Below are 25,179 nucleotides of genomic sequence, written 5' to 3' on the forward strand. Positions count from 1 at the left end.
TTTAAAATTTTTAAGTCTTTAAAGTAAATATATATTTGAACATTATAATTCAGTCTAATTATTTTAATAATCTTCCAAAAGAAAATTTATAATTGATACTCTAATTTGGGTTAAATGAGTCACTGAGATTTATCTGTTGAAGTGTTTTCCAAACAGGACTTTGCTCAATGATGTAAGCTTTAGTTGTTATCATTCGGTAGCAGATGCTATCTATGTATGGTTTGGAGGTGATCTGGAAAAAGATAAAAATATGCAATATTATTTATATTATTCAAGTATTGATCACTTTCTGTGTGCTCAACACAACATATGACTCATTAGAGTAATAGATATCTGGTCTCTGTCTTTAAAGAATTTCAAACATGCAAGCCAAAAAGTAGACTACTGTAAGAATTGCTTTAATGGAGGTCTCTTCCAAGTGTAAGGGTAAGGAACACTAACGGCTAGAGGAGTTGAGGGCACTCTTCACACAGGAGGATAAGCATGAAAAAAGTACGTTTGCACTCTTGATAACTACAACCTAACCAATATTTTACTTTAGAATTTGATGGAAATTTAAGTAACCAATATGGCCAACATGTGGGTTTATGGCCAAATACTGTTTTGGCCCAAAAGAGTCATTCTTGGCTACCAGAAATAAATTGAAAAGACTTGAGAGGCTGAGTTCAGGCATGGGGAAGGGTTGCACGCTGAAACAGCAGCTTCTCTGAGGGGAACTAAAGCAGTATGCTCAAGAGGGGATGCATTTGAAGTCAAGAACAAAGTATATGACTCTGTGTATGTATGTGTCATTTTTTCCTTAGGTAACTCACCTTAGCTATAGTGCACATAAGATCAATAGCATTTACTGTGTTGTGTACTGGAAGTATCCGTAAGTTACTACCCAGGAATCTGAAAAACAATTTATAAGTTAAACAAATCATATGACTTTTTATAACTGTTATCTTAACACCTTGCTGACCAGTCACGAGATAACTTGTGTTTGCACTTACATTAAGTAATTTTAAGGTCTGAAAGCAATATAGAGTTTTAAAATTACTTAAATTAATGTAAGTGCAGGCATGAGTTATCTCGTGACCAGTCAGCAATGTCCAGACATGGAAACACAAGTTATCTCATGACCGGTCAGCAAGGTGTTAAATGGAAAAAAGAGACAAACCTCTTACTGCTTCTCTTTTGTTTACTCATTCAGGCCCTGCCTTATTTCACAGAGGAACTGATATGGCTTTGTAGTCAGAACTTTAATGAAAAAGTGTTTACTTTGGGTTTGATCTTACAGAAGAATCCCAGAAATCAGCATGAACTTTGAAACTTGTCACCTTGATTCACAGAATAGCCATTTGGCCTGCATTTTATCAAATATGACAGGTTAACATTATAAGTTTATCTTTGGGGAAAACATAACTCATCTGCCTAAAAGAATTAAGAACTGAAGTAAACACAATATAATTTAACAAAAATAAATTTGGTGCTCTTCCATACCTCTGCTGAATCCTGAACATCAGTTTCCATTCCTCGAGTCCATGGAGAGCAGCAGACAGAACCAAAAAACTATTTTGGTGAAGGTTAATAAACTTCTCAATTTTGGCTAGAAATACTTCTTCAGCTGACATAAAGCATTCTTTAGCATCCATCAATAAAAATGCAACTCCTAGGAAAGGTGAATGTCACTTCATCATTAAAAATAAAAAATGTAATAAAAACCACCTCAGTAAAATCAACAAAAATAGCTATAGGTATAACATGCCTATAAGTGTCCAGGTCCTAAACCATAAGTAGAAGAAATCACTATAACAAAATTCTTAACAAAACAATTTAGGTGGTTCTCTGAAGTGCTCTGTATAAAAGGATGACTTACTCTAAATATTTAAAGGGGAAAAAAATATTTTTCAGACAAAGGCACAATGAGGATAATACCTAATTTTACTTAAAAGTTAACTTTCCAAGTTATGATATTTATAAAATATTTCATTGTTGAGAGTACTACAGATGTCTCCCCTTTTTTTCTTCCTCTGTTCCCCATAATGATTTTAAAAGCTGGAAATCAAGAAAGGTAGTTTTAAGCAAGCAAATTATTTATTGGAGAAACCTGTGTACCAGAACACAACTATTGCTGTATATAAATTAATACAGAGTAAGCAGGTTCCTAAGATCTCTGAAATAGTATCAGCCCTATTAGAAGGGTTCCAAATAAAAACTTGATCTAATTAGCTCTTTAAAAGATGATAAAATTAGTTCTTTAAGAGATATCTAAGGAAATTGATTATGCTAATTGAGGAACTTGGTCAATTTATATAACTAACCTCTCTGAAACTAAACTGCCTCATCTGTAAGATTGTAATAATAGTTCAATAGATTTGTTGAAAGGATTAAAAGTTAGATAATGTATATAAAGTGCTCAAGGCACACATAGTAGGTATTTAAAAATATTTTACTTCTCGCTAGAGGAATTTAAGGTGGTATTGATTAGTTTCATCCTGGAGGTCTATTTCTAGTAGCTTTTGAAAGCACCTGTCTTCCAAACCTTCTGCTAGAGTACAGGGCCTATTTGCAATCCTTCTAATTAAATCACCTCCACCTCTTATCATCATTCTTACTAGGGGCCTGGTGCACAAAATTCGTGCACTGTCCCTCAGCCAGCCTGCCCCCTCTCACAGACTGGGAGCCCTCAGGGGATGTCCTACTGATAGCTTAGGCCCGATCCCTGTGGGGAGTGGGCCTCAGCTGCAGTCTGGTCTCCCTCTGCGGGAGGCAACTGGGCTGATCAGGGGAAGACACCAGCCCCATCACCCCACTGGTGCAGCCACTACAGCCGTCAAGGTATTTTCATCAACACAGACTCCCTTCACCATGAAAAAATGACTACTTTCTTTAGGCATTTTCAAGATGTGTCTTTCATAGAATATGACATTTCTTTCTTTCTTTTTTTTTATCCTCACCTGAGGATATGTTTCCATTGATTTTTAGAGTGTGGAAGAGAGAGGGAGAGACAGAGAGAAACATCAGTGTGAGAGGGACACTTTGATTGGTTGCCTCCTGCATGAGCCCTGACCTGGGCCCCGGCCAGGAAGGAGCCTGTAACCTAGGTACATGCCCTTGATCAGAATTGAACCCGGACCCTGCAGTTGGCAGGCCCAGGCATTATCCACTGAGTCAAACTGGCTAGGGCATGATATGACATTTCTTAGCCCTCCAGCAGCAGACCTTTGTTTTTTCCTCTAGGAGTGTGGTGGAAAAACCCTAGATCAGTGATCAGCAAACTGTGGCTCACGAGCCACATGCGGCTCGCGAGCCTCGGTTTGCCGCTCTGTTGACTAATGAGTTTGCCGACCACTGTCATATACTACCCTTTACTGTTTTGCACACAATATGCCACAACTGTCTAATCCTCACAGCTTCCAACTACACGGTAACATTTAGTCTAGCAGTGGTCGGCAAACTCATTAGTCAACAGATCATTAGTCAACAGAGCAGCAAACTGCGGCTTGCGAGCCGCATGTAGCTCACGAGCCGCAGTTTGCCGACCACTGCCCTAGATCACCTTCTTGGACTCTTATTACCTAAGTTACCAAAAACAATGCAAGTGGCGGCATACAGGGAGCTTAGCCAATGAGTGGTCAGAAAAGGTGTTTACGCTCAAACTGGTTTGGCTCAGTGGATAGAGCATTGGCCTGCAGACGGAAGGGTCCCACGTTTGATTCCTATTAAGGGCATGTACCTTGGTTGGGGGCACATCCCCAGTGGGGAGTGTGCAGGAGGCAGCTGATCAATGTTTCTTTCTCATCGATGTTTCTGACTGTCAATCCCTCTCCCCACTTCTCTGTAAAAAATCAATAAAATATATATTTTTTTAAAAAAGAAAAGGTGTTTCCTCTGCAGCTCATGCGCAGAGGACCCCTTGCATGTGTCCGCCAGGCTAGAGGCACGCCCCCAAGGCTGGCAGCCCCGCCTTGTGTCCACCGGGCTGGGGGCATGGACTCAGGCCACTTGGTGCCAGCGCATGCGCAAGTGGCTGCGGGGTGGGAACATCGGCCGCATCGCCATGGCACGCGCAAGTGGCTGTGGGGTGGGAACAGCGGCTGAAGTTCCCGCCCCACCCCCAGCCACTTGGCACGTGCACCCATAGGCCCGGAGTGGCTGGTGGCGTTCTGGGACCCCAGCTGCTCAGGGCCTACGTGTGGGCCTACAGGCTAGGAGCAGCCTGGGTCCCAAGGATGTTCCTGGGACCCAGGCCGCTCGGCGCCTGCGTATGCAAATTAACTCACCATCTTTGTCAGGTTAATTTGCATACTCACTCCTGATTGGCTGGTGGGCATCGCAGAGGTATGGTCAATTTGCATCTTTCTCTTTTATTAGTGTAGATAGTTTCCCAAGCACAAAAAAAGAACTGCCTACTTCCCATGTCCCCAGCCTTCTCATATCCTAATCTAATTCCTTTAGTACTTTGCTCATGACTCACAGTTATATGGTATTATGATTTAAGGGACATTTGTATGTATCCATTTGATTCTTTTAGTTATTATTTGTTTATATTATACTCAGCAAAATCTTGTACAAAATCATGAAAAATACTCTCTATATTGTTTTTTGTGTATGGATTTTGACCAATATTGTGATGTTGGCTTCTTTGTTAATATGGGTGATACTTTAATACAAGTGTTGATTATTGGGGAGGTGGCTTTGTTCTATTTTCATCTTAGTTCCAAAGCAAATAGTTTTTACCATCCTCTACCAGACTCCACTGGTTCAGCTTTAGTTCAACAATTGTAATCTTAGAAAGAGATATATTTTGTAATTGGCTAGATGTGCTGCTTTTGCAGTGGTAACCAAGTTTTATACATTGACCTCTCACAAAAGATAACACCTTAAGCTTATTGGTTAATGAACTACCAAATTATTCGAATTTATACTTACATATTTTATAAGAAACTTAAATCAAGGCAATTAGCAAATATACTGTACCAGTACGAGAAAATATAATTGATCCATTTTCCACTGAAGCTGAATACCGAACCTTGTGACTTCGGTTTTCCAGGGCAGTTGCAACTTCACAACTCTTCAAAAAAATTTACAGAAATACAAACTTAAGACATGCTTAGAATAGTTTTTATTAAAGCTAATACATTAAAATAAGTTTAACAGTTTCTTTTATAACTATACCACTTAAAGATTTGATCATCAAAACATACACTAAATGTTCTCTATGGAGAAAAAAATACAAAAAAATATTTAGTTCAGCTCAAACGTTGCAGGTTTGGAAATGAGTTGTGTACTACAGTTACATTACTTAGGGACAGAAATTAAGGACATAATTAACTAAACTATGAAAGCTAGAGTAAATGCAAACTTTAGAAAAAATCACGTAGAGATGGATTCTGACATGCATTAATGTATAACAGAATGTGGGTGGTGTTGTGTTTCTTAGATGGTTAACAGAAACATGAAGTGCCAGGCATAGAATACAACAAAAACACCAATTCTCAAATTCATCTGTTTACTTTACAGTTACTTTTAGCATACTTTTTTAAATGTCTTAATCCGTAGGTGAGTCAGAAAACAGCAACCAAACTTTTGGTTTCAATAATAACCATTTCAAAATTCATCTCATTTCTGATTCTACCGAGTAATTAGATCATAATACCCAAGACACTAAAGTGGTTAATAGTTTTTCCTGATTGTTATTCTCAAAATATGTAATAATCCCTTAGGTATATTAATTTTATATTTTTCTTCAGATCATGTATATTTTAAGGAATTAGGTATAAAATATATGCTCTCTTTCCTTCCTAAAGGAGTATTTTGTGCCATTCAAACAGATCCTGATGTCGAGTTCAACTATGACACTTCCCCTGAGCTGCTACTGCTGTTTTAAAATTATAAATTGCTTCCAGTGATGGAAGACTAAGTAATTTAGGCCAACCCTCCTGCTGAAGGCAACTGGGAAGCAGGACAATTTTTTTTCTTCTTTTTTTTTAAGAGAACCTTTATTAAAGCTAGAGACAGTGAAACAAAAAGGGCCTAGGATAATAGGAGAGGGACTATGTGTTAAAATGAGCCTAGGCACCTGGCCAGCATGGGTCAGTGGTTGAGCATCAACCTATGAACCAGGAGGTCACAGTTCGATTCCTGGTCAGGGCATATGCCCAGGTTGCAGGCTCAATCCCCAGTGTGAGGCATGCAGGAGGCAGCCAATCCATGATTCTCTCTCATTGTTGATGTTTCTATCTCTCCCTCTCCCTCTCCCTCTCCCTCTCCCTCTCCCTCTCTATCTCCCTCTCTCTCTCTGAAATATTTAAAAAAAGAAATGAGCCTACGCTGGGCTGCTTTGGCTCACTAAGAAGTCAGAGAAAAGGGGGCCTTAGGGACAGGTTCAGGGAGTTTGCCCAGACGAATTGCTGCTGCCCATTGCTGTTCTGGTTGCAAATCTTGTGGGGTCCCTTAGAGTTTCGTTGATGCACTCCTGTTGGGGAAGAAGAGGGAGGAGGGACAGCCACGGACATGATCCTGGGAGGAAGAGCATGTCAAAGCTGGACAATTTTTTTAATCTGCTTGAATGCATCAGAGAGCTAGCAGGATAGTGAAAAATTACAAGACCAAGATCTATACAGAAATTTAAAGATATGAGACCAGCATTTAGGCCATATTTTCCCTGAGGGCATCTACCTGCCAATTAAGGACGAGACAGACGAAAGCCTGAACAGAGCCTTTGACAAAAGTAGATCAGCTCTCACAGGGATTGCAGCCTTGCTTCAAATCATTTCAATCTCTGAAATTGTATTAAGTTGATACTGTATTACTAATCCTTCCAAGCATCTTACAGAAGCACTTCCTAGAGCAACATTCCTCAATCAGGTCTCCTCATTTGAACTACAGAACAAACATAACTATTTGGGTGACTATTTTCTCACTTCTCCTATACTAGTACCATTCTAGATGCACAGGAAATAAGCTCATTTTTACATACAATAAACACCTTAGGGGTTGGGTTACTAGATTAACAAAGAAAACTATAGAACACCCAGTTAAAATTGAATTTTGGGTAAACAATATAATTTTTAGCATAAGTATGTCCCATGCAATATTTAGGATGTACTTATACTATAGTCATTGCTTATCTGAAACTCAAATTTAATTGAGTGTCCTGTATTTTATCTGGTAACCCTCTTAGGGCATTAGGGATTTAATTACCTTGCAGAATTAAGACTTCTCTAGAGAAATAGAATACTATTTTAGGCCTCAAATTATTTCTAGAAATAATTGTTCAAATATAAAGTCCAGCCCTAGCTGGTTTGGCTCAGTTGATAGAGCATCGGTCTGCAGACTGAAGGGTCCCAGGTTCGATTCTGGTAAGGGCACATGCCCAGGTTGCAGGCTCAATCCCCAGCAGGGGGCGTGCAGGAGGCAGCCGATCAAAGATTCTCTCTCATCAACATTTCTATCTTTCTCTTTCACTCTCCCTTACTCTCTGAAATCAATAAAAATACATTTTAAAAACATTAAGTAAAATAAAATATATAAAGTCCAACACAATAAAAAGTAATCAGACATACAAAGAGATAAGATTACATGAAAGAACCATCAGAAACAACAGGAAATATAAACAGACACAGAGGGGATACATATAGTGAAATTAGCAGATATACTAGAGGACTGGTGCACAAAATTTGTGCTTCGGGAGAGGGCGGTCCCTCAGCCCGGCCTGAGCCCTCTCGCAGTCCAGGAGCACTCAGGGGATGTCCGACTGATGGCTTAGGCCCTCTTCCAGGGAGCGGGCCTAACCCGGCAGTCAGACATCCTTAGCATTGCCACAGAGGCGGGAGAGGCTCCTGCCACTGCCGCTGTACTCGACAGCCATGAGCCCAGCTTCTGGCTGAGCGGTACTCCCCCTGTGGGAGCACACTGACCACTAGGGGGCAGTTGCTGCACTGAGTGTCTGCCCCCTGGTGGAGGGTGCACATCACAGCGACCAGTCATTCTGCTGTTCGGTCATTTGTATCTTAGCCTTTTATTATATAGGATACCTTAAAATAGGAGCTGACTGCTCCTCCCAATGCCACTAAACCAGACAAATCAATTTCTCTTTATCTTTCAAAAAATCTACAATAAAAAAAGAGTAATATGCTAATTAGACTGGACCTCTTTCTGGACGAAGACAGGGCTGTGAGGGAAACCCTGGGTCCTGGGTGCCTGCTGGTGGCCAGAGGGAAACCCAGGTCCCAGGTGCCAGAGGGAAGCTGGTGCCGGCAGTCGGGGGAAGGAAGGCCTACTCTTGCATGGATTTCGTGCACTGGGCCTCTAGTCTTAAATAATTATTATGTGCATGTGTTACAGTTTCTAGAATTCCTTAACATATCAATTAGAACAGGTTTAAAGAGAAAAAAATAACTTTAGAAAATTCTCTACCTTCAAATAATTAGAGAAGTAGGGTGTTGAAAATGGATGCAGTAAAGTTTATAATTTAATCTTTAAAATACATTTAACTTATGCAACTGCTGATCCATACAACTTTGTGTTTTTTTTCTGTACACATTTAAATTACTTTTTTTTTCTCCATTTTTTTATTAAGGTATTATATGTGTAAATATCTTACCATTACCCCCCACTCCCCATTCCCATACATGCCCTCACCCCCCAGTGTTCATCCGTTGGTTATTATATGAATGCATACAAGTCCTTCGGTTGATCTATTATCTCCCCCACCTCTCCCTAACCTTCCCACTGTAATTTGACAGTCTGTTTGATGCTTTACTGCCTCTGTATCTATCTTTTTGTTCATCAGTTTATAATGTTCTTTATTATCCACAAATGAGTGAGATCATGTGGTATTTTTCTTTCATTGACTGGCTTATTTCACTTAGCATAATGTTCTCCAGTTCCATCCAGGTTGCTGCAAATGGTAAGAATTCCTTCTTTTTTATGGCATCACTAGGGGCCCAGTGCATCAATTCGTGCATGGGGTGAGGGTGTCCCTCAGCCCAGCCTGCACCCTCTCCAATCTGGGACCACTCAAGGAATGTCAGACTGCCCGTTTAGGCCCAATCCCCAAACAGGCAGTCGGACACTGGGATTGGGCCTAAACGGGCAGTCGGACATCCCTCTCATAATCCAGGACTGCTGGCTCCCAATCACTCGCCTGCCTGCCTGCCTGCCTGCCTGATTGCCCCTAACCACTCTGCCTGACAGCGTGATCACCCCCTAACCACTCCCCTGCCAGCCTGATTGACGCCTAACTTCTCCCCTGTTGGCCTGATTGCACTTAACTGCCCTCCCCTGCCAGCCTGGTCGCCCCTAACTGTCCTCCCCTGCAGTCCTGGTTGCCCCCAACTGCCCTCCCCTGCTGGCCCGGTCACCCCTAACTGCCCTCCCTTGCCAGCCTGGTCACCCATAAATGCCCTCCCCTGAAGGCCTGGTTGCCCCTAACTGTCCTCCCCTGCTGGCCTGATTGCCCACAATTGCCCTCCCCTGCTGGCCATCTTGTGTCCACATTGGGGCGGCCATCTTTAACCACATGGGGGCAGCCATCTTGTGTGTTGGAGTGATGGTCAAGTTGCATATTACCTCTTTATTATATAGGATAGTATTCCATTGTGTAGATGTACCATAGTTTTTTGATCCAGTCATTTCATTATTTTTTTTTAATTTCTTTATTGATTAAGGTGTCACATATTTGTCCTCATCCCCCCATTCCCATCCCACACCCCTCCCCACGGATGCCCCAACCCCCTGTTGAACTTAACCATTGGTTAGGCTCATATGCATGCACACAAGTCCTTTGGTTGATCTCTCCCCCCTCCCCCCATCCTCCCCTATCCTCCCTCTGAGGCCCGATAGTCCAATCGATGCCTCCTTGTTTCTGGTTCTGTTCTTGTTCATCAGTCTATGTTGTTCATCATTTCTCCTAGATGAGCGAGATCATGTGTCACTAGAGATATACTTATATGAACTGAATGTGAGACGAGCAATAATAGTTATGATGACAGGCAAATGAATCAGTCTGTAGTGAGTTTCTTTCTGGACCAACAGTTCTTTTGAGACCCAATATCAATGTCCACCAGTTCCTTATGTGTACATGTCAGCACTGACCCCTCAGCTCTGGATGGCAGACAAATGGTGGTAATGCAGGTTCGATTCCCTCTGGTTTGGTCTCGGCCGGACCCAGGGGCACAGCTTCATCCGGACCCAGGGGCACGTGGCCTCACCCGGACCCAGGGGGTGCGTGGCCTCACCCGGACCCAGGTGCGCGCGGCTTCCCCCGGGCCCCAGACCCAGCCTCACCAGGATCCAGGGGCACACGGCCTCACCCGGACCCGGGATCCAGCCTCACCCGGATCCAGGGGCGCATGGCCTCACCCGAACCCAGGGGCACGTGGCCTCTCCCAGACCCAGGGGCGCGTGGCCTCACCCGGGCCCGGGACCCAGCCACACCCGGATCCAGGGGCACTGGCCTCACCTGGACCCGGGATCCAGCTTCACCCGGACCCAGGGGCGCATGGTCTCACCCGGACCCAGGGGCGCTCGGCCTCACCCGGACCCAGGGGCGCATGGCCTCTCCCAGACCCAGGGGCGCGTGGCCTCACCCGGATCCAGGGGCACGTGGCCTCACCCGGACCCAGGGGCGCGTGGCCTCACCCGGACCCAGGGGCGCGTGGCCTCTACCAGACCCAGGGGCGCGTGGCCTCACCCGGACCTAGGTGTGTGTGGCCTCACCCGGACCCGGGACCCAGCCTCACCCGGATCCAGGGGCACACGGCCTCACCCGGACCCGGGATCCAGCTTCACCCGGACCCAGGGGCGCGTGGCCTTACCCGGACCCAGGGGCGAGTGGCCTCACCCGAGCCCGGGACCCAGCCTCACCCGGATCCAGGGGCACACGGCCTCACCCGGACCCAGGATCTAGCTTCGCCCGGACCCAGGGGCGCGTGGCCTCTCCCAGACCCAGGGTCGCGTGGCCTCCCCGGATCCATTTGACCCAGTAATCCCACTCCTGGGAATATATCCGAAGAAACTAGAAACACCAATCAGAAAGGATATATGCACCCCTATGTTCATAGCAGCACAATTCACCATAGCTAAGATTTGGAAATAGCCTAGGTGCCCGTCAGCAGATGACTGGATCAGAAAACTGTGGTACATCTACACAATGGAATACTATGCTGCCATAAAAAAGAAGGAATTCTCATCATTTGCAGCAACCTGGATGGAATTGGAGAACATTATGTTAAGTGAAATAAGTCAGTCAATGAAAGAAAAATACCACATGATCTCACTCATTTATGGATAATAAAGAACATTATAAACTTGAACAAAAAGATAGATACAGAGACAGTAAAGCATCAAACAGACTGTCAAATTACAGGGGGAAGGTTAGGGAGAGGTGGGAGAGATAAGAGATCAATCAAAGGACTTGTATGCATGCATATAAGCATAACCAATGGATGCAAAACTCTGGGGGGTGAGGGCATATATGGGAGTGGGGTGGGGGGGGGCAATGGTAAGATATGTACACATATAATACCTTAATAAAAAAATTGGGAAAAAAAATTGAACAACCCCAAAGATTTCCAAGAACTGAATAAGCAGACTAAGAAGAACATGACCATCGATGGGAAAGAATTGACCATAAGTCCTGCGTATTTATTATGGGATCTGAGTGCCATCAGCCAGACCAAGCACAATGAAGACATTTCTGCCAGCCTTGTTGAAGATAATGAAGAATTGAGATACTCACTGCGATCTATCGAGAGGCATGAGCCGTGGGTTCAGAATATTTTCATAGTCACCAATGGGCAGATTCTGTCCTGGCTGAACCTTGATAATCCTCGAGTGACAATAGTAACACACCAGGATGTTTTTCGAAATTTGAGCCACTTGGCTACCTTTAGTTCACCAGCTATTGAAAGTCACATATATCGCATTGAAGGGCTGTCCCAGAAGTTTATTTATCTGAATGATGATGTCATGTTTGGGAAGGATGTCTGGCCAGATGATTTTTATAGTCACTCCAAAGGTCAAAAGGTTTATTTGACATGGCCTGTGCCAAACTGTGCTGAGGGGTGCCTGGGTTTCTGGATTAAAGATGGCTATTGTGACAAGGCTTGCAATAACTTGGCCTGTGACTGGGATGGTGGGGATTGCTCTGGTAACAGTAGAGGGAGTCGCTATAGTGCTGGAGGTGAGGGAACCGGGAGCTTGGGAGCTGTCCAGCCCTGGCACTTTGGCAGAGGAATAAACAGTGTCTCTTACTGTAATCAAGGTTGTGCAAACTCCTGGCTTACTGATAAGTTCTGTGACCAGGCCTGCAACATCTTGTCCTACAGGTTTGATGCTGGCGACTGTGGGCAAGATCATTTTCATGAATTATATAAAGTAACTTTTCTCCCAAACCAGACTCACTATGTTATCCCAAAAGGTGAATGCCTGCCTTATTTCAGCTTTGCAGAAATAGCCAAAAGGAGAATCGAAGGCGCCTACAGTGACAACCCATAATTCAACACGCTTTCTTAGCCAATAAATGGAAAACCATCCACCTCATAATGCACAGTGGAATGAATGCAACTACATTTTAATCTCACACTTTAAAGTAGGGACGACAAGGAGTTCAAAATCCAGATCGCAGTCGAGGTTGACACAAGAGAAGAACTGAAACTGAACTCTACCACCCAGAGGTCTTACCAAACATTGGTTAGCCCCATAACACTTCTTCCAGAGGTTTAAATCCCATTTGTGGATATTCCCGAAGAAAAATGCTTCCCAAAGTTCAAGAGACACAATGTTAACACAACAGGGAGATCCTAAGAGGAGGTGAAAATTCCCCTGGTAAATATTTTGCTCCTTCCAAAAGAGGCCCAGTTGTATCTCACTAACTTGGATTTGCAACTAGAATGTGGAGATATCACTATGAAGGGATACAACCTATCAAAGTCAGCCTTGCTGACATGGTTTCTGATGAACTCACAGGATGCTGAAGTAAAAATAAACCAGGCTGTTATCACAGAGGAAAGAAATGAGAGTGTGGCGGCTCCACTGGTGAAACAGGTTCACAGAAGCACCTGGCCAAACAGTTTAGGAGCACCTGAGAGATTAGAGAGGTCGACTTTTCCAACAAATACAATAAAAGTGGATGGCCACGACCAGCGTCGGACTCCACCCTGGGACTTGGAAACCAAAGCAAGCTTTCGATCTGAAAGTCGGACCCAAAAAGTGGGACTTGGGAGTGTGTCCAAAGAAAAGCTTTCATCTCTGATTGTTCCACAGAAAAATCAGGTGCCCACAGAAAAGAAAATCATAGGGAAAGGACAAGAGGAAAACAGAATAGAGGACAATGCTGAAAATCACATAGGTGTTCATGAAGTATTGCCTGGAAGAAAGCTGCAACATTATACAGACAGTTACCCAGGCTTTTTGCCCTGGGAGAAATAAAAGTATTTCCAAGATCTTCTTGATGAAGAAGAGTCACTGAAGACACAGTTGGCATACTTTACTGACAGCAAACATACTGGGAGGCAACTAAAAGATATATTTGCAGATTCCCTCCAATATATAAATAAAATTCTAAACAGCAAGTTCGGATTCACACCTAGGAAAGTCCCTGCACACATGCCTCACATGATCGACCAAAATAGTTATGCAAGAACTGCAGGACATGTTCCCTGAAGAATTTGACAAGACATCATTTCACAAAGTGCACCACTCTGAGGATATGCAGTTTGCTTTTTCTTATTTTTACTACCTCATGAGTGTAGTTTAAGCCGCTGAATATATCTCAAGGTTTTGAAGTTGATACCGACCAATCTGGTGTCTTATCTGACAGAGAAATCCAAACACTGGCTACCAGAATTCATGACCTGCCTTTAAGTTTGCAGGATTTAACAGGTATGGAACACATGTTAATAAATTGCTCAAAAATGCTCCCTGCTAATATCACTCAGCTAAGCAACATTCCACCAGCTCAGGAAGCATACTATTTCCCCAATCTGCCACCCGTCACTAACAGTCTGTTAACCAGCTGTAAACCAGTAACTGATAAAATCCACAAAGCAGTTAAGGACAAAGACAAATATAGGTTTGAAATCATGGGAGAAGAAATTGCTTTTAAAATCATTTGTACCAATGTTTCGCATGTGGTTGGCCAATTGGATGATATAAGAAAAAACCCTAGGAAGTTTGTTTGCCTGAATGACAACATTGACCATAATCATAAAGATGCCCAGACAGTGAAAGCTGTGCTCAGGGACTTCTATGAATTCATGTTCTCTGTACCATCCGTTTGAGCTGCCAAGAGAGTATCGGAACCGTTTTCTTCATATGCATGAGCTGCAGGAATGGAGAACGTATCGAGACAAATTGAAGTTTTGGCCTCATTGTGTACTAGCAACATTGATTATGTTTACTATATTCTCGTTTTTTGCTGAACAGTTAATTGCCCTTAAGCGGAAGATATTTCCCAGAAGGAGAATACAGAAAGAAGCAAGTCCCAATCGAATCAGGGTACAGAAGATCTTCATTTGAAAGTCATCTACCTCGGCATTCACTGATCATTTTAAAGCTTGGCAAAACAGAGATGTCCTCATGATGTGAATCTTAACCAGCTTGGCCTGAAGAAGAAAAAACATCCAGGACAATACTTGTTTTGTGGTGTGAGTATAGCCTACTGACCAGGGATTATGAACATTTGTGTGTTGAGCAGTTCTGAACTGGTTTTACTTTTAAAGCATTTGCTCATGGACCTGTCATTCTTTTAATGAAAAGGGTCACTGACAAGAGACAGCTGCCAAGTTCCCACAGCAAACACTGTCAACTTCAACATGAGAAGCCTACGCCAGCTTGGGATTGCTGGGAGATTGGGAGAGACGGCAGTTTTTGCATTCCAAAGCCTTTTGCTGTGGTTCTACATTTGGTGTTTCTTTTTTCATTTCTCATTTTTAAAATTAAGTAGCTACTAAGTTAGCTAGTAATTCTTGCTTCTAAAAATAATGAATTGAGATGTCTAAACATGTTTTTAATCAGTGTTATTTAAATAATGCAGCAATATCACCTTCTATTGGCAATATATAAATTATTAATTTTATTAATGTTTAAGACTATTAAGTGGTCTTAAATGACTTGCAACTTCTGACAAGCTCAATGACTGACCTCTGGAATACTTTGTCCTTGTTTCCTCTGTCCCCTAAGAATACTATGATTTCATGTGGAGATCTAATTGTAAAGGGCTAGACTTAAGTATCAGAGCTACATGTCAGATGTAATTATGTTTTGTAAATGTACATATTTGAACAGAAGTGACTCATTTTAGAAATGAGTACTGCTGACGGTACTGACCTTACAGTGTTGTCTTTTTTAATACCCATCAGTATATCCCAATTTATTTTATATAATGCAGGGATGAGCAAACCTTTTCTGTAAAAAGCCACATAGTAAATATTTCAGGCCAAAAGAAAAAAAGAAAGAAAAGAAAATGGTCAGACAGGCTAAGTGGGAAGATTGGTTCTGCCAGCTGGCAGTCAAGGTGGTGGAGATAGACACAAACACAGGAGCAGTGGACCCCTTGGAACTTCAACACGGTGCTGACTTGCTAATAGGAAACTAAGAAGCAGCAGACAATACAGAAGAGTGGGATCTTAAATCAGCCCCCATGAGGCATTAAAACTCGGTGGAAATGAACGACACTTCACTTTTTCATTTTTATTTTATTATTATTTTGTTATCTCTTTTTTCTTTATTTTCTTTTTTCATTTGTTTCTTTATTTTTTATTTCTTTTCGCATTATTTTTATCATTCTATTTTTATTTCTTATTATTTTATCCTTTTTAAATTAATTTTGTTCTTTCACTTTCTCTTTCTTCTTATCCACTCATCCTCTTTCTACTTCCTCTATACTGAACTGAGGTCCTCCCCATATTCATCCAATTTCTTAACCTTCCTTTCTGTATATAAGCTCGGCCTCTACAGATTCTGCACCCACCCTCTCTTCTGAGTGTTTGGTGTTTGCATTTTTTGGTTAATCTGTTTGTTCTGTGGTGTTTTCTCCATATATATATATATATATATATATATATATATATATATATATATATATATATATAGTTGTTTTGTTGTTTTCCTTTTCTTCTTTTTCTTTTCTCTCTTAGCATTTTTTTCTCTCCTTGATATGATTTGTGCTCTCTTTTCTCTCCCCTAATTCTCTTTTCTTTGGTGGTCACTTATATTGGGGTATTCAGTGTCATGAGTACATTTGTGTTTTGTTCCCTTTGTGTCATGTCTTGTTGAGTTGCATTTTGTCCTGTTTGGTCAATGTGGTACAGAGCGAGCCACACAACCAGAAACCCGGAGAGGAGACTCCAGCCAGGAGCGAGTCAATAACACTCCAGACCCAACTAGAGAGGCAGGAAGATGGTGGCAGTGAGGAAGAGAGCGTGAATGAGTGAAGGAGCAAGAGGAGTGTGTGGACATGTGGGTGGGTGTGTGTACATGAGTGAGGGATAGTTAGATCCTGCAGGACTGGGCTCCCCTAACCAGGCAGTCTCTGCTACCAGTTCCAGGGCGGCTGGCTCTTGAAGGGGAGAGCTGCTGCGACTGGGAGACCAGTCTCACCTCCACCCAGGGTGCCTTCAGACACCACCAGGGACTCTACAGCCACCCCTGCCAGGGACCTGCTGCCTTGGCTGTGGTTCTATGGACACCAAGACTCCTGTCTGAGGAGCAACAGCCGCGCGAGCAGCCTGCCTTCATCCGAGGAGCAGCAGCTGCAATCAGCCTGCCCCCATTCAAGGAGCATCAGCCGTGCACAGCCCGCCCCTGTCCAAGGAGCAGCAGCCGCACGAGCAGCCTATCCCCACCAGCCAGAGGAGCCACCACTGCTGCAAGCAACCACATGAGCTACTCCCACCTGAGGAGCGGAGCCGCCGCCAACTGAGGAGCAGCCACTGCTGCGACCACCTGAGGAGCTGCGACCGCTTAAGAAGCAGCCCCCGCACAACTCTGACACCTATATCCTTTGGTGAGAGCACAAACGGGGAGACAAAGAAAGAGGAATCACCAGAAAAGGAGCTAAGTGAAACAGAGGCATGTGATATGTCAGAAAAAGAATTCAGAATAAGGGTCATACAACTCATAAACTGGATGGATGAAACAATCAACAACTTGTGTAAAAAGCATGAGCGGGTGTGTGTATGTGGGGAGGCAATGGGGGGATAAAGACACATATGTAACACCTTAATCAATAAAGGGGAAAGTAAAAGATCAATGGCCCAAATGCCTCTTTACCTTAAGAGATGAACTAATAATAATGGTGGTTGTCCATTTTATATTTTCTTTTTCAGTACTTTCAGCCATCTGTCTTTGGATCAATCCAAATTCTAATGGTGCCACAAACTAAGAAAAAAGAACACAAAAAAATGTTTGTTTGATAAGTGAGTAAATTAAAGATAGAAATAAAACTAGGGTAATGGAGACATTCTTAAAACTATCTGAAAGTCAAAATTGGACATTGAAAAGTATCTGTCTTATTATATATTAAATTAATTTAATACTATGCTTTCTATTAACAATTATTAAAAGCAATGATTCTGACAACTCACATTTTTCACCTTGAGTGTGATATTAGCTATGGGCTTGTCATACATTGCCTTTATTATACAGTCATGCACCACAAAACGTTTTGGTCAACACAGACTACATATATGGTGGTGGCCCCATAAGATTATAATGGAGCTGAAAAATTCTTATCATGTAGTGATGTCATAACCATTCTTTGGTTTTGCAACCATAGCATAAAGTTTGCAAAAATCAACAAGGCTGTGGTGACATGGCAAACAACTTTAACCTGGGCATGGATGACAGTGACACTGAGGAGCTCCTAGAGGTGGCTCCTGAGGAATCCACTACTGAGGACTTGTCCAAACAGGCAGAGGAACACATCACTAAAGAATATGCAAGAGAAAAGGAAACTGCAGGAGAAGAAAAAGAAGAACCTCCAGAAAATTGACAGTGAAGGGTTTCGCAGAAGCTTTTACGTAGCTCAACAAGCCCCCTAAAAAGTTTAAAACATGGACTCCCAACACCAAAAGGTTTTGATTAATAGACAAGAATGTTTGTTGTGCCTTATCTATATATATAAAAGCCAAGCAACCGGAATGGCCGGAATGACTGGTTGCTATGACGTGCACTGTGGGGCCAGCCAGCCAACATCACACGTCCCCTCCCCCCTGCCAGCCTGGCCCAATCGGCCCCCATTGGGGCAGGTTGGCCAGACCCCATCCATGCACGAATTCGTGCACCAGACCTCTAGTATGCTTATAAATAAATGTATGATAAAAAAGAGAGAAAAACTAAGCAAACCACTATAGATGTATTTCTGAAAAAAGTGACATCTCCTTAAGAAGAGGAGCAACTTTCAATCCTAAAAGCTCCATTCATAGTAAGTGCCCTATACAGGTAGTATCATTTTTAAATCTTTTATTCTATACTAGAGGCCTGGTGCACAAAAATTTGTCACTCAGCAGGGGGTGGGGGAAGGTGTCCCCCCTCAGACTGGCCTGCGCCCTCTCACATCCCAGGACTCCTCGGGGGATGTCCTCCTATCAGTTTAGGCCTGCTCCCCAGGGTATCAAGCCTAAGCTGGCAGTCAGACATCCCTCTGGCATCCCGGGAGCCCTCAGGAGATGTCTGACTGACAGCTTAAGGCTAAAATGATCCATGTGGTAATCAGTATGAACTCATTGGCAACATCAGTATGAACTCATTGTTAGCTTGATATACAGATGAATACACATAGAAATACTTATACATATATGTATATATATGGATTAGTATACACTGGTATACATGCATTAATTTCTTTGCTTTGTCAATTGAGAGAGGTCTAAAAGAAATGATACGCTAACCAGACTTTGGTTTCTAATACCTTTCTCCTATAAAAGGAATGATGGCTCCTTGGAGAAATGGTTGATTCTAGGATGGGAACAGGAAATATGTATGATGAGCCTAGAGCATTTTGTAATGCCAGAAATTAAGGAAGTGATTTAAAACAAAAACACAGAAAAAACCCACAGAGGGGTATGTCAAGAGTGGTGGAACAAACTGAAAGAGATCCCAATAGTCAAAGCCGGAACAATCTCAGCAGCAAAACAAAATACTATTACCTTATAACTCTAAGTATTAAAAATATACCCATAAGTGCATACTGATATAAATGATTAAATAAATAAATGGTAGACAAGAGATAAATCTGACACTTTCCACGAAACATTGGAGAAACCTAACACTACCTCAGCCACATGGTCAAAGTTATCATTAACATTCATAAATCATATTGATAGTATGTACCCTTGATATGATGTATTTTTCCTTTCAGTAACCCAAAACCCTAGTCCCATCTTGAGAAAAACACCAAATTCCAGTAGTAGGGCATCCTACAAAAAATCCAACCAGCACTCCTCAAAACTGTCAAGATGATCAAAAACAAAGAAGGTCTGATAAACTGTCTCAGCCAAGAGAAATCTAAGGAAACTCTGCAAATAGTGATATACTAGTTGGAATCTTGGAACAGAAAACACACACACACACACACACACAAAGGAAAGCTGAATAAACTATGGGCTTTGGTTAAAAATTGTAGTACTATTGGATCATTAATTGTAACAAATGTTCCATACTAATGTAAGATGTTGTTAATAGAGAAAACTAGTTATAGAGTATGTGGGAATACACTGTATTACCTTCTCTTTTTTTCTGTCAATCTAAACTGTTCTAAATATAAAGTCTATTAAAAAAACATCCTACCTCTCTTTCAAGGCCCATTATAAGTCCTGCCTCCTGCAAGAAACTATCCCTGAGCCCCTCAAACTAAATGAGACTTGTCCTTCCTCAGAACCCACCTTACAACTCCTCTGTTGAGCACTTACCATATTTGCCTAACAAAATTATTTAAAAACATATTTCATTTCCCCTAATTCATAAGCTTCTTAATGTCAACCAAAATTATATTGGCCATGCTACTCAATACAAAATTAAATCAAAGCAATATTTAGAAACCAAATAATCCAAATGAAAGTCACAGGTGGATGAACAGGTATCAGTGATGGTGAGTTAATATCTCCTAGGTGGTTTTATGCTCCTTTTGAACAACGCTAATAATTAGAAAGTTCCTCCTGCTGAGTTGAAACCAGCTGCTCTATAATTTCCTCATTTATTGCATGAATGAATGAACAAGTTAACTGGCTCTAGGAGAGGAAGCACACCTTCTGTTTTATCTAATACTATATCTCCAACACCTGGTACACAGTAGATGTTCAAAAAATATTTGTTTTTGAATGTTTTGCTAGCTGGTTGAGGGAAGGACTGTAATTTTTATTCCCCTAGCCCCATTAAATTTAATATACTGTCTATGTGATGACAATCTACTGTGTATCTGATGACACAAGCATAACATATATTCATTTTAATCTTTTTAAAATATATTTTTATTGATTTCAGAGAGGAAGGGAGAGGGAGAAAGGGACAGAAACATCAATGATGAGAGAAATCATTGATTGGCTGCCTCCTGCACGCCCCACACTGGTGATGGAGCCCGCAACCTGGGTATGTGCCCTTGGTGGGAATCGAACCTGGGATCCTTCAGTCCCCAGGCCGACATTCTATCCACTGGGATCCTTCAGTCCACAGGCAGACATTCTATCCACTGAGCCAAACGGGCTAGGGCTAAATCTTTTTTATTGTTGTTTTTCCTCACCCAAGGACTGAGAATATTTTTCCCATTGATTTTTTAGAGTGGAAGGGATGGGGGGTAGGGAGGGGGAAGAGGAGGTGGAGATTGAGAGAGAGAGAGAGAGACAGACAGAGAGAGAGACAGAGAGAGAGACAGAGAGACAGAGAGACATGGACATGAGAAAGACATTGACTGGTTGCCTCCTTTTCCCACCAGACACCGCTGGGGATTGAACCTGCAACCCAAACGTGCCCTTGACCAGACATCCTCACCCTTTGCCTCCCCTACTCTAACCACTGAGCACACTGGCAGGGCAGTAACATATATTCATTTAAATCTTTACACTCGTATACGTAGGGTTTTTTGTAATGTATATATTTTGTATTGATTTCTGAGAGGAAGGGAGAGATAGAAACATCAATGATGAGAGAGAATCATTGATCATGCCCTGACCCGGAATCAAACCATGATCTCCTGGTTCAAAGGTCAGGCTCAAACACTGAGCCACTCCCACCCGGCTATATGTAGGTTTAATAAACAATTTTAACTAAAGCTAAAAGAGGTTAGGTAATTCCGTGCATTAAAGGAATTGGGATCAGTAGATCCCAAGAGTGTACGGTTAACGACCAAGAATGAACCATTAAACCAGGGCTGAGGCCGCCAGGCTCCCTCAGCACCGGAAACGCCCCCAGACCAGCCGCCGCGGGCACCTCACCTCACCTCACCTCGGCCGGCTCTCCCAGCTGGGGATAAAAAGCTTGGATTGGACCCAGTGGCCCCGTAATCCTTTGTTGTTATGGTTCTGTCCCCCCCCCCCCCAAGTTTTCAAATTTAAATAAATTTAATACTGCGCAATAATCTCCCGTAAATCCTTATCCCGCTCCGTGGGCTCAGTTCTCAAATGAGAGAGGTTGGCCTACAAAGATCTTCATGGCCTCTTCCATTCTTTAATTTTTTTTTTCTGGGGGCGGGTGTGCAAGAGATTATAAGCAACATCTATACATAAAATTATATATATATATAAATTCGCAGGTGGATGACCAGGTTTCTGAAAAGGAAGCCGGTCTACAAATCCTACGGGAAAACCTAGGGAACACCTTTCGGAACACACGACTTCCGAGGAAGAAAAGGCGGGAAGGATCCTCTCTCACCCCATCTGAGCCCTGAGGCAAAGATTTGATCTTGGCAAGTCTGAGGAAACACACACACTGCCGGAAGAACAAAAAATAAAGAACGTAAAGTGCCCTGTCCTCAGAAGCCTCATCCCCAAGGCTGCAAACATACCAGATAGATCAGTAGCTCCTTGAAGCCAGCTCGCTGCTCCCAAGCTTCCAGAACCTTCTGTTGGAGCGAGAAGAGCTGCTGGCGGAGCGGAGAGGCCCGAGCTTGTTCTCTGGCCGCTCTAGCCCACCAAGCACCTTCTCCACTCTTCGGGCTTCCGCGCAGCCGCAAACCCTGCTATCATGGCTCCGCCCCCTCTGCCATGGCTCCGCCCCCACAGCCATGGCCCCGCTCCACGTTTCTTGCTCTTCAGGTCGCAAATTTGCACCAACTGTCCTGGGTAAGAAAAAGCAGCGTGGCTTTTTTTGTCTTGTTTTGTCCTTTTTTCCAGTCAGACTTAATTGCCTGGAATTGATTTTTCACAATTTTCTAAATTTTTGTCCTGCTACTATAAACAACATAAAACCAAAGTGCCCTTTGGTTTATCAAATTATGAAAAAATAAAGACTAACATATTCATTAATGCTTGTAAGTATAACATAGAGAAGCCTGTGTGTTTGCAATTTGGGACTTCATTGTTTTTAGGCCTAACTGAAGCTCAGCAAGTTATTATGGGCTGGTGCTCACAATTGTAAAGATTTAACAAGGAAGAAAAAAAAAAACACCACTTACTTGGAGCCTAATAGAGTACAAAACTGTCTATGTGTCTAACTTTATAAAACATGTATTCCTGAAAAGAAAAGAAAAAAGTGCTCCAGGAAAAATCCTTTGAAGTACACTTGTAATATGGATTAATTATTACCCAGGATACTCATTTTGAAAATTTGGAGTTTGGTAATATTGATACTATTAAAATTAAGTGCACTCTTTCGCTGCCCCTGTTGGACAGTTTGTTAGGACAGATCACACCTTCTGGGTTTGGGAACTCAAGGAATTGACTCAATGACTGGTGTGGGCAGAAGAGGTCAGTGTTGCCAGAGGATCCTCCTTGGAAGGCCCTCGCTGTTTCAGAGCAGACTAATAGCAGAGGGGTAGGGAAGGCATCTGAGATTAGGCAGCAGACGGTCTCAACAAGTAAAGTACAAGACAGCATTCCCTCTCCACCTGCGATACTACAAGGGAGACTTAGCTGGGTTGCGAGTGGAAACTAGTTCTGGTAATGAAACTGGCAAGTGCGAAGAAGGATCCTTTCTGGGGAGGGTACTGAAGTTCTGGGCAACTCACCCGAACAGGGAGGGGGGAGGAAAACTAATCTTATTGAGAACCTACTTTGTATCAGGTACTGAACCAGATACTTTACATTACACGCTATTAATCTCCATAAATGCTGTAAGTACATGTTATTCTCATTTTAAAGATGAGGAAACTGGGACTCAGAGATTACGTTTTTTGGCCAAGGTAACATAGCAAGTGAGAAAAGAGCTGGGATTCAAACCTACGTGTGCCAGATGTCTAGGCCACAGCTCCTTCTCCACACATGGACCCAGGTACAAGATCTGGAACACACCACTTAGGTCACATGAGTAGCAAAAATGACTTAACAGAAATCCACAGACCATGGAGATAGCATTGATTGTTTAGTCTTCCTTCCTTTCTTAGTTTATCCTTCATTCAGTCAATCAACAAATATTTAACTGTGTAGAAGGAAGAGCCTAGTGTCTGGAGTCAAAAAGCCTGGCCTGATAGCATGCCTCCACCATTTACTTAGGTTTGTGACCACAGATAAGCAACAACTCAGTCTACTTATCCTAAAATAAGGATAATAATCATGCCAGTTCATAGGTCGATATATGTTAGTTTTTTAAAACAGTGCCTAAAACATAAGCACTCAATATGTTTACCTGCCATTATTATTCAAATGTTCCTTAATGTTATCTGCCAATCGTACTATTATCTGGCCAGTCCATTAATTCTTCCACTCTCCCAGATAACTGCTTCCTACTTTCTCCTCTCTTCAAATCTCCAGCACCTCTTCTTCATCCTCACTTTCAGCTGAAAATCTTGCTTACTTTTTAAATGAGATAGAAGCATCCGAATGTGAACTACCACTGGTGCCCACCAGCACATTTACCCATATACTATTAATTTATAACCACAGAGTTTGCGTTTCCTCCAATTATAGCAGATGAACTGTGCACGCTCTTATATAACGCCAACTGTCCAGGTGGACACCGGGTCCCACCTCTTCTTGTTTACTCAAGAATATAGCTCTAGCAATTCTCTCCTGTCTCTCTTTAAAAAAAAAAAAAAAATTATTGATTTTTTACAGAGAGGTAGGGAGAGGGATAGAGAGTTAGAAACATCGATGAGAGAGAAACATCGATCAGCTGCCTCCTGCACACCCCCCACTGGGGATGTGCCCACAACCAAGGCACATGCCCCTGACCGGAATTGAACCCGGGACCCTCCAGTCCGCAGACCGACGCTCTATCCACTGAGCCAAACCGGCCAGGGCTCTCCTGTCTCTCTTGCAACATCATTTTTTTCCTCTCCACTGACCATTCTCAAGAGCAAATAAATATGCTATTATTTCTCTGTTTTAAAAATCTCTTGATCCTGCTTCCCACTACAGCTAACCATCCCATTTCTCTGCTCGCCTTTACAGTAAAACTCAAAAAGATTGTCTAACATTTGTATTTCTAGTGCCTCTTCTCCCATTCTTTCTTTCTTTCTTTCTTTTTTTAATATCTTATTGATTTTTTTACAGAGAGGAAGAGAGAGGGACAGAAAGTTAGAAACATCGATCAGCTGCCTCTTGCACACCCCCTACTGGGGATGTGCCCACAACTAAGGTACATGCCCTTGACCGGAATCGAACCTGGGACCCTTCAGTCCACAGACCGACGCTCTATCCACTGAGCCAAACCGGTTTCGGCCCATTCTTTCTTAAACTTACTCCAATCAGGCTTATTCATTTTCACCATGCCACAGAGATGGCTCTTGTCAAGGACATCGCTAAATCCAGCAGACAATTTTCAATACTAATTTTACTTGGCGAGTCAGTAGCATTTGTTGCGGTTGGTCACTTCCTCCTCTTGGAAACACTTCCTTCCCTTGGTTTTCCCGTACTGTACTCTCATGGTTTGCCTCTAACCTCACTGGCCACTTTTCAGCAGCCTTTATTTTTTCCCCCCAAACCTCAAACTCTTGGGAGCACCCCAAGTGCAGTTCTTGGGCCTCTTCTCTGGCTATATTCACTCCCTCGGTGACCTCATCAACTCATGGTTTTGCATATGCTTCACATGCTAACAAAT

The 25,179-nt window shown here is 42.6% G+C and overlaps 1 protein-coding gene and 1 pseudogene across 2 annotated transcripts; one reads left to right on the top strand and one right to left on the bottom strand.

Annotated features, from left to right (window-relative positions):
• Positions 1-100: 100 nt before the first annotated feature.
• LOC307103828 (protein SPO16 homolog) lies at positions 101-17,364 on the bottom strand (the record flags this gene model as incomplete). Its single annotated transcript, XM_079778371.1, has 5 exons — positions 17,263-17,364; positions 4,963-5,056; positions 1,483-1,651; positions 813-891; positions 101-232 (listed from the first exon to the last, which is right to left on the bottom strand). Exons 1-5 carry the CDS (start codon positions 17,329-17,331, stop codon positions 101-103), a joined length of 543 nt encoding a protein of 180 aa, XP_079634497.1. The 5' UTR covers positions 17,332-17,364.
• Positions 11,539-14,508, top strand: LOC307102690 (N-acetylglucosamine-1-phosphotransferase subunits alpha/beta-like; annotated as a pseudogene). Its single transcript has one exon. The product of its transcript is annotated as an N-acetylglucosamine-1-phosphotransferase subunits alpha/beta-like (transcript).
• Positions 17,365-25,179: the final 7,815 nt, after the last annotated feature.

This window comes from Cnephaeus nilssonii (assembly GCF_951640355.1).
Source record: "Cnephaeus nilssonii genome assembly, chromosome: 7".
NCBI lineage: Eukaryota > Metazoa > Chordata > Mammalia > Chiroptera > Vespertilionidae > Cnephaeus > Cnephaeus nilssonii.